This window comes from Anguilla rostrata, chromosome 15 (genome assembly GCF_018555375.3).
Source record: "Anguilla rostrata isolate EN2019 chromosome 15, ASM1855537v3, whole genome shotgun sequence".
In the NCBI taxonomy this organism is placed as follows: Eukaryota; Metazoa; Chordata; class Actinopteri; order Anguilliformes; family Anguillidae; genus Anguilla; species Anguilla rostrata.
Window position 1 is genome coordinate 27,900,241 of NC_057947.1, and position 17,344 is coordinate 27,917,584.

At 47.4% G+C, this 17,344-nt stretch overlaps 1 protein-coding gene across 8 annotated transcripts in view; it reads left to right on the forward strand.

The window, feature by feature from the left end:
* The window catches only part of rasa3 (RAS p21 protein activator 3), a 53,194-nt gene that overhangs the window by 25,224 nt on the left and 10,626 nt on the right, over positions 1–17,344 (forward strand). For 7 of the 8 annotated variants that reach the window (XM_064310892.1, XM_064310890.1, XM_064310893.1 and 4 more), the window contains exons 2-13: positions 1,120–1,237; positions 2,606–2,709; positions 5,270–5,364; positions 8,247–8,323; positions 12,972–13,052; positions 13,266–13,338; positions 14,233–14,306; positions 14,692–14,796; positions 15,803–15,959; positions 16,426–16,574; positions 16,781–16,895; positions 17,065–17,139. In XM_064310892.1, the coding sequence (XP_064166962.1) occupies positions 1,120–1,237; positions 2,606–2,709; positions 5,270–5,364; positions 8,247–8,323; positions 12,972–13,052; positions 13,266–13,338; positions 14,233–14,306; positions 14,692–14,796; positions 15,803–15,959; positions 16,426–16,574; positions 16,781–16,895; positions 17,065–17,139 (1,223 nt within the window). Of the gene's footprint in view, positions 1–1,119; positions 1,238–2,605; positions 2,710–5,269; positions 5,365–8,246; positions 8,324–9,050; positions 9,091–12,971; positions 13,053–13,265; positions 13,339–14,232; positions 14,307–14,691; positions 14,797–15,802; positions 15,960–16,425; positions 16,575–16,780; positions 16,896–17,064; positions 17,140–17,344 lie in introns of those variants that run through there. The other variant, XM_064310899.1, reaches the window with a different exon arrangement.

A 17,344-nucleotide genomic window follows, 5' to 3' on the forward strand; every position in this document is an offset into this window, starting at 1 on the left:
GTCACCTGGTGTTGTGGAGATGAGTCAGGATTTTCCATCCCTCACCTGTGGCTGAGCCTCCCCCAGACGACAGCGATGAGTCGTCCAATTCATCTGACCTCGCCGGCGAGGAGGAAGTCCACAGACAGCCCCAGGACGTCCTGTCAACAGTCACATTTCCACAGGATGTGTAAATCATATAGGAAGATGCTGGGGTGTAGACATCATAAAGCAGGGCTGCCCAACCCTGTTCCTGGGGATCTACTGTCCTGTGGGCTTTCACTCCAACCCTAGCAAAGTGCACCTCATTCAACAGCTAGAAATCCTTTTGAGCTGCCAGTTTTTAGAATCGTGTGTGCCAAATTAGGGTTGAAATAAAAACCTACAGGACGGCAGATCTCCTGGATCAGGGTTGGGCAGCCCTATCATAAAGGAAGATTTAGGGGTGTAGACATTGTAAAGACAGACAGTAGAATTGAATCCCCATTAAACACTACTGGTGATTGCTGTGTGTAACATAACATGGAGGGAGCCAGGGGGAGACCACCCAATACTCTGCCAGGACTGAAAGGCAAAACTAGCTGGATGGTCACCGTCCACATAATGCACATTACTGTTGCTCCTAATATACAATAAACATGTTACACAGATAGGCGTGCACTCCGTATACACAACACACACTGATCCCTCCACACAATGCACATGCTGAACACACAACACGTAAGACTGAACACACACAGTACTGCACCTTTTCACACTCAGTACATAGAGACAGAGTCAGAGAGGATGCAGAGAGACTAAGACCATCTGAAACAGGGAGACTTCTCTGAAAATGGCATGTTTCTGTGAGATCTGTTTGTGCATAGATTCTTGTATGTACGTGCGAGTGTGGAGCATCTGGAACCAGGCCAAGAGGGAGGCCTGGGTTACGGGTGAAAGAGTGGCCTTGTTTAGGCTGCCGTGGCTGGCTGCTGTTCTGCTCAGTGGCCCTGCTCTCTGGGTCACTGAAGCCAACCCTTTGACCTGCTGATTGCCTTAAGCCATGAATGGGGCAAGAAGGTGTGTCCCCCCCAACTTCCTGTCTCAGATGTCGCTCACCTCTCTCCCTCTCTCTTTCTCTCTCTCTCTTGCTCTCTGAAGGTGAAGCAAAAAACATTCCTCCATTTCCTGGACCCAGCAAAATGAGGGACTGCTTCTGCACGGTCAACCTCGACCAGGAAGAGGTGTTCCGGACTAAGATGATCGAGAAGTCCTTGAGGTAAGCATCCTTAGTCTGGCCAGAGTGTTGTTATTTCTTCATGACAAAATGTGCCCTTCCCCACAGCCCCCCCACTGCTGTCATGCAGTGTTATCCTGCTGATTTTGTGTGATCACTTGGCTTTGTGTGATTGCTGCTACACTGGTGGTGATATCAGGCCTACCAGGGTTGGAATCCATCCTTGGCCCACCCTGCCAAAACTACAGATCTGCTGAAACATTGTGTGGGCCACGCAATCCTGTTATAGAAACAATGTGACAGTATGACTGGGCTGTCATGAGTGAAATGTCTCATGCACACTTTTGGTTCAGTTAGTTTACTAGAACAGTAGTCACTCTGGTAGATGCCCTCGTCTGTCTGTGTAGCTCAAGTAATCAAGAGTGACCGGATAAATTTACAGTCCTGATTGCCATTGCAGTCATGGTCAGTGTTAGAGGGTAGTTCCTTTATTGTCAAAGTCTTGTTAGTCTGTAGACAAGGGACAAATTGGAGTGGGGGTGGGGGGAGGGGCGTCAGGGCCATTTTAATGTCACTGCCATTGATTTTTTGTTTCGTCCTGCATGCTCGCCCCAACCCCCAGTGTGTCTGGGGAAGAGATTCAGCTTCCGCACTCTCTGTGGTGGATGATGGTGTGGTCTCGGAGCGAGGGGGGGGGGGGGGTATAGGGGATAGAGGGTTTTTTTGTGTGTGAGCCTGGCACTCAGACACAGGGCTGTAGCTCTGCAGCGTTACTCAAAGAATTCACAGTCCGTTCTGCAGGAGCTGAATTCCCTCCATTGTTCAATCTTGCATAGGAGGGGCCTGGCAATTAATCTCTGACCCAAGTCTGTTACTCCATTCTCCTCGTCTCTCACAGTGTACACCAGCATACCACCGCAGCCTCATCTTTTCCAGTTGACCAGCCCCCCCCCCCCCCCCCCTCATATAAGCATCCCCCTCCTCTGTTTCAACCGGTATCTCCACTACGTCTCCTAGACCACTTCATCTGCCCTGGTTTTCTCACTACATACTAATTATTACCTCGAGGAAAGGGAGAACTATGAAGCTTTGGCAATTTACCCCTTTGTGATAGTCTGAACGACAATCAAAATGCCAAAGGTGAAACCATATTAACCACATTAAACAAGGAGATTCTAAAGGGTAGTAACCTTGCATTTTCTATGCAATGTGAATACCAGCAGAATGTTAAGGAGTCTATGTGGTGCCGTTTATGGAGACAGAGAGGACACTGCAGTGGTCCATTGGGAAAACATACATACACTTGCACGTGTGTCTTATGTGCAAATTTGGCTTGTGGCTGAATCGAGGCTGTTGTGTTTGTGTAATTAAAAGTCCCTATCTCTCCCCCACCCCCCCACCCCACAACAGCCCCTTCTACGGAGAAGACTTTTACTGTGAAATCCCCCGGAGTTTCCGTCATCTCTCCTTCTACCTCTTCGACAGGGACGTCTTCAGGAGGGACTCCAGCATTGGTAAGAATGGCCAAGCGATTGGTTTTCAGATGGGTGACAGGTCTCTTGATGGATGAAGCGTCTCTTGATGGATGACAGATCTCTTGGTGGATGAAGGGCCTCTCTGATTGGCTGTCATTCAAATGAGCGGGATTCTCTGCTGCATTTGACAGGCTCAGATGACAGACTTCGGAGCTCTTTGATGCAGGAGTTATTCTGAAAATACACTCATCTTTTTGCCGCTGATGAGAATGTTGCTCTTCATGAAACCCGGGTATTTTCTCTCTGATTTTAGCTGTTATATCTCCGGCTTCTGTTTGTCAGCGTTCAGTGTTGCAGTGCTCACTGTTTTATTGCATTGGCGCTCAGTAAGCGAATTATAAATGTTGAGTAGTCTGTGTCAGTAATAAGTGTTAAGATTGTTTTTGATCTATAGATGACAGTGCTAATTGTGATAATTTATTTCACATAGTTACCTTCCACGAGAGCTGCTGGTATTGCGTGTTCGTAGACTGCTTTATTTACGGTCAGTGTTTTCCATGTACTTGTGGCCGGCACTGTCGGCTTGTGGACAGTATGACTGATGTGTGACATGTTTCATGTATATACTTTTTTATGTGTGGGCTGTGTGTTTGATGTGTAGACCGTGTGAGGAACAGGCCGTGTGTTTGAGGTGTGGGCGGCGTGTGCTCTGGGCTATGGTCAGAATATACGGTTAGACGGAATGATAAACTTCAGCCAGATGACCACAAAGCTGATGCTTGGTGCATTGCATGACAATGAAAACATCCTGTTGTGCTGCTGTTGTTGGTTAAGCAGAAGTGTTAATCACAGAACATGTGATGAAGTTTAGTGGAAATTTCCTGAAGATGTTTGGAAAAGTGTATAGGGGTTCTATGGCTATTTGAACCCAAAAACCTTTCTTTATTAGTAACTTCAATATAAAGCTTTATTTATGGCTTTTTCTGCATAATCTACAATGATGGGTCAGGTCACATTTTCAATGATTCTCTCCACTTGCTCTGGATAAGAGTGTCTGCTAAGTGACAATAATGTACTGTAATGTAATGATTTTGTTTAGAAACATGTATCTATTATCTATAATTATCTATTATGTATAATATTTATATTTCTTGTCCCACAGGTGCATTCTTTAATTTGATATCATGTGTGTCCATCCTTCTGTTGGCAAAAGTGGGCAGGAATTGTAAAAACAAAAAAAAATTAATAAAATAGCTAGCTCAATGCGATGAGTGTTGTTTTTTAAGACAACCCCCGAAAAGGATGAAGCGTTTTATCTGGTTAATGTGTAATGCTGCAAACGCAACACGGCCGGCCGCGGAGAGGGTGGCATCAGACAGAGCCGTCCCTCTGTCTGTCCATCTGTCCGTGTGTTCGGCGAGGCGGTCAGGAAGCCGGGTGGCCAGTGATACAGCAGGGCGCCCAGAGCGTGGAGACCACAGCCATGACTCAGCCGAGCCATCTGTCACTCACGCCAGCAACCTCTCAGCCAGGCTGACGTGTGATTGTTAAAGGTCCCTGTTTGTGTCTGCCTGTCTGTTTATTTTTTAATTACTGTATGCCTGTGTAAAGCACTCTGGATGACTTCAATGTATGAGAAGTGCAATACTAGTAAACTTGCATTGTATGGCTGCTGTGTCTGTCTGTCTGTCTGTGTTAGTGTGTGTGGCTGTGTCTGTCTGTCTGTCTGTCTGTGTGTGGCTGTGTCTGTCAGGGTGTGGCTGTGTTTGTTTGTGTGTGTGGCTGTAGGATGTGGCGAGTGCCCTGGTACACTCCCTTATTACATTAGTGATAGCTGTAGCATGAGTTCCACACACAGCTGTGGTATGAGGTTTACACACAAACACACACACACACACACGCACCAACAAACAGAGACAGAAGAGAGACAAAGTGAGAAAAGAGAGACTGTCAATCAAAGAGAAGTTCTTGTTTTCATGTGCCATTACAGTTCATTTGTTTCTAGTCTTTAGTATTGTTCGGTGTTAAATGTATATTTTCTTTAATACTGTATTCTTCGGCAATACAAAATGTAGTGTTTTGTCATGTCAGTAAAGCAAATTGAATTGAACTGACAGATAAAGATGTGGGTGCAGACCCTCTCTCTTTCTTCCAGTGAAGAAGGATGTGCTGGTGTGGATTCTGTCCTTCAGTTCAGTTGGGCCCTCAGCACACTGCACTTTCATAGCAACAACACACTGCAATCTCCCAGCAACACACTGCACTCTCCTAGCAACACACTGCAATCTCCCAGCAACACACTGCACTCTCCTAGCAACATATGCCACTCTCATAGAAACACACTGCACTCACATGGAAGCACGCTACACTCTCATAAGAACACACTGCGGTCTCTAAGCAACACATAGCGCTGTCACCAAAACACTCTCAAACAAACTCTTTCGTTGCCATCTCGTGAAGGTGCCGAAGCACAGAGAATGAAAGAACACGTTGTGTTGATGGCGTGAGGCTGTGTAACTTGCGCTGTGGTGCATAAGTCACAGTGGTGTCTGCTATGCCCGGGGGGTAGGTCTCACGAGCAGGTGTGTTCCCTCCCCAGGTAAGGTGGCGGTGAAGAAGGAGGATCTGCAGAAGTACCACGGCAAAGACACCTGGTTCCAGCTGCAGCACGTCAGCGCTGACTCAGAGGTGCAGGTAGGTCCAGGTGCTGCCCTCTCCACTACGTCCAAGATGATGGACACACACACACACACACACACACACACACACACACACACCTCTCTTTCCCCCAGCTAAACGCTTGTTTTACTTCATCTTCCTGTTCATCTCTCCATCTTGGTTTCTCCCTTTTCCTCTTGCTCTCCCTCCCAGCCGCTCCACCTGTTTTCTCTTTCCCGCCGTCTCACCCCCTTCCTGTTCCCTCTCTCTCTCTCTCTCTCTCTCTCTCTCCTACTCCCTGACTGCACGCCCCGTCCGTCTCCCCGGTTGAAAGTGCGGCTGGTGTGTTTGAGGTGTCTGGGCGGTGTGCGGCTCTCCGTTGTGGAGCGGAACGCACAACAAGCGCTACCCCAAACAAACAGAGCGTGTGTCCAACACAAACAGTGCGGCGAGCACGGCCCACAGGATCCGCCACGGGTCACACACGCACCAGGCAGGAGGCACAGTTTCATCTTTATATACAGCTGCTGGGGATGGGGGGGGGGGGGGAGGTGCGAACGTGCTGGTGCCAGGCCCTGCTCCTGGGGAGGGCTGCGGGGTCACCTGCCCCCCATCCTCCTGCACCCCCAACCCCAACCCCTGCTGCATCACCTCAATGTCACAGTTAGAAAACTCCTGCCGCAAATCTTTGCACTTCACTCCACCCCATAACAAGAAAAAAAAAACTGCTAAGTAAACATCACAGCCTTTACCTTGACCACCGCCTTCAAAAGGCTTCGTAGTTTCACCTCAACCTTAAAACCACCAGAAATACACTCTCCATTGATATTTCAGACCTTACCCACCTCCGCTGAAGCCTTAAGCCGACCTCCGACCTTGAAACCCCAAAGTGTGCATCCCCTCTGACACCCCTAAGCATCACACTCTCATCAAACCTTCCAAATCGAATACCTTATCCTGACTCCCAAACCGTGTAATCTCCCTTGATCTCTCAATTTCACCCCTACCCACCTTCTTCAGACATACCAGCTAGCCCTGAAAGAACAAACCAACTACTCCAGGTGATCTCCTTTAGTTGATTTACAGTGATAGAAACTAGCCAGACACCAACATTTTCTGAAAATACATGACATTTTAGGCGTGTGGCGGACTCTTAACCAGAGCAATGTCTACAGCTTATTTTCCGTTAACATACAATCCATTCATAATTTACCGAAGAAATTCAGATTAAGTGCTCAAGGGTAACACGGAAGCGCCCCAAAGAGGAATAGACCTTACGGTCATGGAGTTGCAAACCTAGTTCCCTAACCTTTATGGTACACTGCCGCTGTGGGGAAATAAATGGAGAAAAGGACATGTTTGTGAGTTAGATTAAAGAAGCCACTCTGTCTTTCTCTACAAAGGACACATTGTGCGTTGAGTCTCTTTCCTGTCGTGCGAGCGAGCGAATGAGAGAGCGGCGCACACTATTGGCCCAATCGTATTTGCATATTGATGATGTTGGTGGGAGCTCTACAGTGCGGCTGTGTTCCGGAATTCTCTGCAGCTGCACTATTCTCTCCCAGGCAGAGCACAAGCAAAGGCCTTCTGACTGTTACCTCCCACAAATGGGAAGAAAACAGATCTCTCTTTCTCTGCTTCACACTCTCAGAAGCCCACAAGGATGCAAATGCACTCACACACAGTACTCACAGGCTTTCTCATGCATGCTGCGCACACACACAGACCTAGTCCGCTAGAAAGCTTTCACTTTTAAATTTTCACAGTGCCATTTCACTGACTTTTCTCTACAGAAATGTTCACTGGGAAATATGTTGATACACCTTTGGGTTTTCAATTTTGATGAGAAATATAAAACTTAAAACACATTGGAAAACGGGTAAATACACCAGGTTCTGTGGAACTTCCAAGGCATATAATCTAAGCTTCCAGTAATCCATTTTATTCTTATGTGCATTAATTGCACACAAATGTAAAAGTAAGTAATTTAGAAGAAGGATGTTTTCTCTTTCACATGTAAGGTCAAATGCAGTGCCTGTATGCTGCAAATGTGCCACTGTCAGATAAACTCTAAAGCAGTGTCGCTGTCAACCTACTCTGTGCAGAGTTAAAGAGTGAAAAGACACCCACAGTGACACAGGAGAGAGTGTGTGGAGGACTGTGTGCATTTCAGCTTCAGTGCATAGCTCCCTGCGCAGGTGTGTGTGGCTGAAGGGTAGTGGTGAGTGCAGGTGCGCTGGCAGCTTCAAGCGAGAGGTATAGAAATACACATCCGCTGAGACCCACACACATACTGAGATAACTACAGTGTGTGATCATACATACTAACACACACGCATACTGAAATAAATACAGTATGCGATTATGCATACTAACACACTCGCATACTGAGATAAATACAGTATGCGATCATGTATACTAACACACTCGCATACTGAGATAAATACAGTATGCGATCATGCATACTAACACACTCGCATACTGAGATAAATACAATGTATGCATACAGTGAGAGAAATACCATGAGTGAGACATACATACTGACACACACACACTTGAGAGAAATACCATGAGTGAGACATACATACTGACACACACACACTTGAGAGAAATACAATGAGTGAGACATACGTACTGACACAGACATACTGGCAGACTTTCACAGAGACACATTTAATGAGATACTCACAATGCCTGACATATGCGCATATACTCAGACGCTTGCTAAAACAACACACATACAGAGCGTGCTCTGACTAAGACACACTTTCTTACCTGTACTCACACTGGGACACGCTCTGCAGGACGAGTAGCCTTGTTGCCCTGGTGTTTCAGTGGATGCACAAGCTGCACTGGATTGTTGGGGGGGGGCAGAGTCCCCAGCGGTAACCATGGTAACCCCTCTCTCTCCTCCACAGGGGAAGGTGCACCTGGAAATGCGTCTGAGTGAGGTCATCACAGACAGCGGTGCCATCTGCCACAAGCTGGCCACACGGTGAGTAGCATGCTTCTCATCTGATGGCCAATCACATATCACTCTCTCCATAAAATGGCCAATCACACGGCTCGGTCTCCATCTGGTGGTTTTAATCAAACTGGTTTTTTTTTTTTCACCTTACCAATCACATAGTTTCTCTCATGTCAACTAGTGAAAGTTATATGTGATTTCAGGGCCACTGTAAGTTTCATTGATTATTTCAGAGACTGAAAGAACATACAGATTATTTTAGGCAAATTTACACAAGATTTCAGAGATTAAGGGTTTTTAGATGATTTTTGTCTTATTTCACATTTAAGTCTAAATATAAGACAAAAATATTAATATTAAGACTGGCTTAGTTTTTTTTTTGCGGTGTCTGCCTGTGCTCTGCATGTCTGTGGGTGTGGGTGAGACATCCTGACGCTCCAGGGGCGGTTTGTTGTCAGGAGGTGAGAGACCTCACAGGAAGGGCGAGGCCAGGAGGAGCAAAGACCCTCTGTGCACCTGCTCCCAGAGCTCAGAGCCAGCTCTGCCCTCGCTGCAGTTTGACTGCACACGGCAGAAACCAAAAAAAATAAGTGTCTTCAGTATTTCAGTTTCATACTTAAGACTTGGAATCTTATTTCTGATATTCTTTTGCTTAATAGGACAAAAATACTGCAAATATGGCGAGACAGTTTAACTCGTTTAAAGATCTGTTAATTGGGTAGAGAAAATTTTTGTCAAAAAATTATGATGGTCATCACAGACAGCGGTGCCATCTGCCACAAGCTGGCCACACGGTGAGTAGCATGCTTCTCATCTGATGGCCAATCACATATCACTCTCTCCATAAAATGGCCAATCACACGGCTCGGTCTCCATCTGGTGGTTTTAATCAAACTGGTTTTTTTTTTTTCACCGTACCAATCACATAGTTTCTCTCATGTCAACTAGTGAAAGTTATATGTGATTTCAGGGCCACTGTAAGTTTCATTGATTATTTCATAGAGACTGAAAGAACATACAGATTATTTTAGGCAAATTTACACAAGATTTCAGAGATTTCAGAGAAGGGTTTTTAGATGATTTCTGAAATATTGGGAGTATATTATTTGTAATCCCTGAGGTACTGTGTACGGGAAGCGTGTTATGTATTTCAGAGAGAGAGATTGGGCGTGCAGGGTTTGATGCTCTCAGAGAAAGAAGAGATTTGGAGGATAATCTGTTTTTTCCTGTTGTCAGATTCCAGCCTATCTGCTCTGTTCACCGTTTCCCTCATGTTGCTGAGCTGCCGTTAGATTCACACAGACAAGCTCACCGCAGAATGGTTTCCAATAAACCAATACTGTAACCTTCTGTGTTACAGTAGCAAGTACAGTCTCTCTCCATCTCCGCATCATCTTTTGGGCGCGTTTGTTGTCTGTGCAGCAAGGCATAATGGTCAGGGGACTGGACTTATAATGCTGGGCCTGTGGGTCCTGCCCCCATGTGGGGTGCTGTCATCGTTTCCTCGAGCAGCGTGCGTAATCTCAATCGCTTCAGTAAACATCCAGTTGTGTAAATGGGCTGTGTGTGAAAGAAAGTAATCCGTGTAAGTGGCTCGGAGGTAAGACTGTCTCCGCCAAAGGCCTGCAATGTAATGCTGCTTTCTCTCCCTTCCTAATGCTGCTCTATCTGCTGTGCTCATACTGTATGTGCAACTTCTTACAATTGAGCAGTGTCTGCGGTGCGGTTTTTTCAGTAGTGTTGTGGTCCACTGCAAAAAAAAAAATCTGTCTTAACAAGTGTTTTTGTCTTAGTGAGACTTAAAATCTTTAAAAATCTTTTTTGGTCTTAAGTAGACAATATTTTGAGTTACTGTTTGCTTGACAAGTGGAATTTTCTTACCCCGCTGGCAAATCTTGAATGAAATGAGTCAAACTCTCGCCTCATTGGCAATCTTTTTGTCTTATTTCACATTTAAGTCTAAATTTAAGACAAAAATATTAATATTAAGACTGGCTTAGTTTTTTTTTTGCGGTGTCTGCCTGTGCTCTGCATGTCTGTGGGTGTGGGTGAGACATCCTGACGCTCCAGGGGCGGTTTGTTGTCAGGAGGTGAGAGATCTCACAGGAAGGGCGAGGCCAGGAGGAGCAAAGACCCTCTGTGCACCTGCTCCCAGAGCTCAGAGCCAGCTCTGCCCTCGCTGCAGTTTGACTGCACACGGCAGAAACCAAAAAAAATAAGTGTCTTAAGTATTTCAGTTTCATACTTAAGACTTGGAATCTTATTTCTGATATTCTTTTGCTTAATAGGACAAAAATACTGCAAATATGGCGAGACAGTTTAACTCGTTTAAAGATCTGTTAATTGGGTAGAGAAAATTTTTGTCAAAAAAACAGTAACGTAAAACAAGCTAATATTTAAGCTAATCAGATTTTAAGTCTCATTACAAGACTCTGTTAAGACAGACATTTTTGCAGTGCATGCTGTTGCAGACCCACACGCACAGAAAGCACAAAAAAGGACAGAGCATCTTGCACTCCAGAAGCAATTTGCTTCCGTCCTCTCTTCTTTTCCTGTTAATGGTTTTTTTTTTGTGCTTTCACAGTGTACAAATATGGGTTGAGGGACATATGGATGCTTCCTTGCCAGCTATGCGTTGATTGATTCCACTTCTAGCCTTTCTAGATGAACTAACCGCATAAAGGCGTCTGCTAAATGTGTAAATGTAAACGGACCATCTGTCTGTATGTTTATAAGCACTCCTAATTCCACGGTTAATGAATTGAACAGCTTGTATCTTCTGTGTAAAAAAAAAATACCACTTGTGTTAATCAGGGACAGTGTGCAGCTCTATCGCATTTTAGCACTGAATGTTTCTGTGTGTGCTTGGCACCTCTAAATGAGTAGCACGCCATGCGTGAACGAGGAGAAACGCTCTGGTGTTGTGCAACACACTTCCACGTAAGTGTCCCCTCCTGTGTTGTGGGACGAACACACACAAGGCTAATGCTGTACAGTCCTCCTTCCATTCGCTAGCGTTGCTACTCCTGTCCTGTAATCCTGTGCTGCAACACGCTGTCCCACAATCCTCTGCCCCAGCGTTCTTCACTGGAACATAATCACCAGCATTCACCACCGCTGGATTAGTTATATTTATTCACACTGCCCAGGCCATGGATGAGACCTGTGTTACAGGTAGCACTATGCATACTTTTGCTGAACTCCACTTTACCATACTGAAATCTGAAGACCATTACATTCAAGACATGTCTGTAAAATTTCCCACCCAGAAAGATGTGTTTTCATATGAAATAAAGCAGTCTCAGCAGTTTCATTGCTGTGGTTTTTTTAGCAACCATTTTCATTGAAATAATGGGCTCGGGGTGCCGTGTTGCAGTTGATCCAGGGAGGCGTACACAGAAAACACACAAACGTGCAAGTTTGTTCATTTCTGATCGGGGGTTCAGGTAGATTGCCGGGCCAGCGCTAGCCACATTCAAGGCATTGTGGGTAATATGCTCACTGCCACTGCGCAGGGTAAACGGGGGTGGATTGCTGACAGGCTGGAGTAACAGTGACAGTTCTGCTGAAATGGGCGGCAGTGGAATCTAAACTGGGAATCTGAACTTCTGCCACCGGGGCTCTGATCCGTTCTGAATGATTCTCATTGGACCGGAGGAGCACAGGGCAGTGAGGACATGGTCTCTCTGCGTGGAGACCCGGGTTCTCAGCTCTGCTGAGGGAACACCGCACTCAGGTCCCCGGGTTGATTTAGCTGTCTAGCATGAGGTCACCTCTGAGCAGGCCATGCAGGGTTATATAAACAGGCTTACGGGGCAGGAAGTACTCAGAGGATCAGCCCAGCATTACAGATGCTTTAAATCCCCTGTCATTATTATCATTAACCTCTGCACTGTGCTCTACTCTTTCTGTTAACCCCCCCACACCACACTGGGCTGCGGGGGTGGGGACTGGGGGCTGGGGGGTTACCCGACACTCTTGGATAGAGGGGTGTGTCAGTGAAATGTAGAGGGGGGAGGGAGGGGTCATAGAATACCCCTCCAGAGTGGTATAAGTTGGCCTGATAAAGGGGTGGACAGAAGGTCAGGGTGTGGGGGTGGCGTAGGGTTTTAAGTTTGCGGCCCCTCCACGGTGTGAGGTTGGTGAGGTATGAAGAGTGTCCCCGGATGTTTTGGCTTGTTGAAAAGCGACACCGCCCTCCCCTGTCTGACGCACGCCGCCCCGCGCTGAAGGGGAACGGGACATGAACCAGCCGGCTGGACGGGATTCAGGCATGATCGGGGGGAGCCCTGGCAGCAGTTCAGGGTGATCCGCCAGTCTCTGACACTCAGGAGGGATATTTTCGGATTTCAGGACTCAGCTCTCCCACCGCATACTGGGACAGTGCAGGACTGCGCATTGACCAAAACGGGTGTATAACCAAATCACAGAGACGGAGACAGTTAGCTAGAGAAACAGATGACGGCAGACTACAGTAGCATAATGTTAGTACAATGGGTATGGAACTGGGCTTGTACCTGTATAAACAGCGTATGGAATGCCTCATGGAAAATCAAAAAGCCTTATCATCAGTGACTCTGACTAGTGTAGTGACTATGTAGTGAGCTTGCCTGTCCTCTGCGTGATTGGCGGTATTTTGTGAGTTGAGTGACGGTCTGTCACCTTTTCCCCCCAGAGTGCTGGAGTGCCAGGGGTTGCCCATTGTGAACGGGCAGTGTGACCCCTACGCCACCGTGTCCCTGCTGGGGCCCTCCAGGTCAGTACTGATTTCAGGACCCAGTCCATCTGGATGCCTGTTCATATGCGAGTAAATAAGTATCTGCCAGTCAGTCAACCACCTAATCATCTCCTTCCCTCCATCTCGCCCTCTCTCTCCCTCCCTCCCCCTCTTTCTCTCCCTCTCCCTCCCACCCTCCTTCTCTCTCTTTCTCCATCTCTGTCTCTCTCTCCTGCTCCCCTTCTCTCTCAGGACTGAGGCCAAGAAGACCAAGGTGAAAAGGAAAACCAACAACCCCCAGTTTGAGGAAGTCTTCTATTTTGAGGTTTGGGTTTAAAATTATATACTATATTCTGGAGAGGAAATGGATCGTGGCAGTAAAAGACAGAAATACGCTTTCACCTCATAACAGCTTCCTGGTTCCTCTGATCCACCCACACACACACACACACATGCACACACACACACACACACACATACTCACATGGAGGCCTGGACTGAAATATAGCCCCTGAGGGAATTTTGACATAGACAGACACGCAGTATAGGGGCTCTATCTAGGTGGCGCAATTTAGCACTGCCATATGTGTGTCTAAAACACATCAGTATGGGGGGGACAGGGGGGGCAGCTGGTTCCTCTGAGGGCACAGTGGTATCAGAGACAGTTTGGGTGGGTGGGTATGTGTTGGGGTGGGGTGGGGGATTTGGGGCGGGGTGGGGGCGTTGGAGCAGCTGTCGGTTGAGTTGTTTTCTTTCTGTGGTTCAATCTCTCTGGGTGTGTCACATTCTCGCTATCTGAACTTCCTGCTCGTCTCAATATCAGCAGCATCAGTCCCAGATTTAAAAACAAGTCTGTGTGTGTGTGTGTGTGTGTGTCTGTATACCCGCATGTCTTTGCATATGTGGGTGTGTTTCTGTGTGTTTGTACTACATCATGTCTGTGCATGTATGTGTGAGACAAAAGACATAAAGGATAGAGTTTATATCACCCTTCCCACACGTGGATACGAAACCTTTAAATCTCAGCGGTGCCACACTAGTGCTCTGTATAAAGGATTCACAAAGTAATGGCCCCCCGCACAATGTACGACCACAACTTCTGAGCCGTTCACATGTGCACAGATCTCCTGCACTGTGAAGGCTTTCATGTTCGTAAGGAGCGGCCTTCTCCCCGCACCCTGCAGCACGTCACCTGACTGCAGCTTTGATCTCCTTGCAGGTGACAAGGCCCCTTAGCTACACCAGACGGCAGTTTGACGTAGAGGAGGAGGATGTGGACAAGCTGGCACTCAGGTATGTGTGTGTTTGTGGGTGTACATACATGCTGGGCTTGTATACACGTTCTGTGCTAGAGTTGTGTGTATGTGTGTGTGTGTGAGTATGTGTGAGTGTATACATGTTGTCCTTGTATACATGTTCTGTGAAAGCTGTGTGTGAGTTTGTGTATACATGCCATGCTTGTATGCATGTTCTGTGCAAGAACTGTGTGTGTATGTGTGCATACATACATATATATTATATATAAAATATATATACTTTGCTTGTATAAAAGGTTTGTGCTAGAGGTGTGTGTGTGTGTGTATGTGTATGCTTTGTATACAAGTTTTGTGTTAGAGCTGTGTGTCTGTGTGCATGCGTGTGTCCGTTGTGTGCTGGGTCTGATATTTTGGCTCTGCAGAGTGGACCTGTGGAATGCCAGTAACCTGAAGTTTGGGGATGAGTTCCTGGGAGAGGTGCGAATTCCGCTGAAGGTGCTGGGACAGTCTGGCTCCCATGACGCATGGTGAGTGTGTAATATCGCCACTACTGATACATGGTGAGTGTGTAATATCGCCACTACTGATGCATGGTGAGTGTGTAATATCGCCACTACTGATACATGGTGAGTGTGTAATATCGCCACTACTGATACATGGTGAGTGTGTAATATCGCCACTACTGATGCATGGTGAGTGTGTAATATCGCCACTACTGACGCATGGTGAGTGTGTAATATCGCCACTACTGACGCATGGTGAGTGTGTAATATCGCCACTACTGACGCATGGTGAGTGTGTAATATCGCCACTACTGACGCATGGTGAGTGTGTAATATCGCCACTACTGAAGCATAGTGCGTGTGTAATGTCCCCACTAGTGAAGCATAGTGAGTGTGTAATGTCCCTGCCGGTGGTTCAGTGTGTAATGTCCCCACTAGTGAAGCATAGTGAGTGTGTAATGTCCCTGTTAGTGAAGCATAGTGAGTGTGTAATGTCCCTGCCGGTGGTTCAGTGTGTAATGTCCCCACTAGTGAAGCATAGTGCGTGTGTAATGTCCCTGTTAGTGAAGCATGGGGAGTGTGTAATGTCCCTGCCGGTGGTTCAGTGTGTAATGTCCCCACTAGTGAAGCATAGTGAGTGTGTAATGTCCCCGTTAGTGAAGCATGGGGAGTGTGTAATGTCCCTGCCGGTGGTTCAGTGTGTAATGTCCCCACTAGTGAAGCATAGTGAGTGTGTAATGTCCCCGTTACTGAAGCATGGGGAGTGTGTAATGTCCCTGCCAGTGGTTCAGTGTGTAATGTCCCCACTAGTGAAGCATAGTGAGTGTGTAATGTCCCTGTTAGTGAAGCATGGGGAGTGTGTAATGTCCCTGCCGGTGGTTCAGTGTGTAATGTCCCCACTAGTGAAGCATAGTGAGTGTGTAATGTCCCCGTTAGTGAAGCATGGGGAGTGTGTAATGTGCCTGCCAGTGAATGAGCCTTTAGCTCTGTCTGCCCTTGCTGATGTGCTTTATCTGCCTGTGGCTCTCAGGTACTTCCTGCAGCCCAGGGATAATGGCAGTAAGTCAGTGAAGGTGGATGAGCTGGGATCCCTGCGCCTCAACATCGTTTACACCGAGGACCACGTCTTCCCCTCAGAGTACTACAGCCCTCTGAGAGACCTGCTCCTCCGCTCGGCCAGTGTGGAGGTAGGACTTCCTGTGTGTGTGTGCGCGTGCGCGCAGATGAGTGAGAATCAGTGTGTGTGTGTGCCTGAGTAAGAATATGCATGTGTGTGTTTGTGTGCATAATGTGTGCATGTGTGAGAATCAGTGTATGTGTGCATGAGTAATAATATGTACATGTGAATGAGAGAGCCTCAAGAGTAGGTGTGGATGAGAGAGAATCAAGAGTATGTGTGTGTGTGTTTATGTGTGAATGTGTGTGTTTGCCTGAGTGTATGTTTACTTCTGTTTTAAACTGGGTGTCTCCATGGGTGGAACTGGTGGTTTGACTTGCTCTGTGCTGTGGTTGCTTTCCGCTCGGCTCTGCTAAGTCTGTTTGGTGCTGCACGAGCTGCAGCCAGCCCTTTGTGCAAACTGACGGTCTTTGCTAAGTCCCGCTGTGACTGTGATGGCCCTCTGCGAGCGTGACGCTCCCGTGTCTCTCCCCTAGCCCGTGTCCGCCTCCGCGGCGCACATCCTCGGAGAGGTGTGCCGGGAGAAGCAGGAGGCCGCCATACCGCTGGTCCGACTCTTCCTGCACTATGGGAAAATCGTGCCTTTTCTGGGCGCCATTGCCAATGCGGAGGTCAACAGGACACAGTGAGTGTCCGGCTGCTGTCGGGGTCGGGGGGGGGGGGGGGGGGGGGGGGGGGGCGGGGTTAGGGGTGGAGTCTCATGGGGAGCTCGGCTGGCTTGTGTATTTCTGCTTAACAGTCCAGAGTTGTAACAAATGTTGGCAAGGACAGAAATCTCACACCTTTCTGGGAATGCAGTTGGATCTTACTGCTGTACTTTTGTCTGTCCAGAGACCCCAACACCATTTTCCGGGGGAACTCCCTGACGTCCAAATGCATCGACGAGACCATGAAGCTAGCCGGGATGCATTACCTGCAGGTCACCCTCAAACCCATCATTGACGAGGTGAATGCAACCCCAAATCTTATTGCTTATACCTCTGTTCTCATGTCCCACCACTGCCTTCTACTCCACATCACCTCTTTCCCATCTACTCCCCCTTCCTGTAATTCCCTCCTTGGGGAGAGTTATTGGTGTCTCAGCTGTAAGAAGGCCGTATGCTCTCTGTTCACAGATCTGTACAGACCACAAACCCTGTGAGATTGACCCAGTGAAGTTAAAGGAGTCTGAGAATCTGGAGACTAACAGGGTGAGATATGAGGCTTCCTTCAGCATGCCATTGTGTGCAAATTGAGCCTTTCAACTGTGATGGATGTGGTTCTGACCAATCACCATGGTGCTAGCGGAGTTTCTAACCAATCACCAGTGCCAGCTGAGGTTCTGACCAATCACCACAGTGCTAGCTGAGGTTCTGACCAATCACTATTCTGCTGGCTGAGGATCTGACAGGGGCA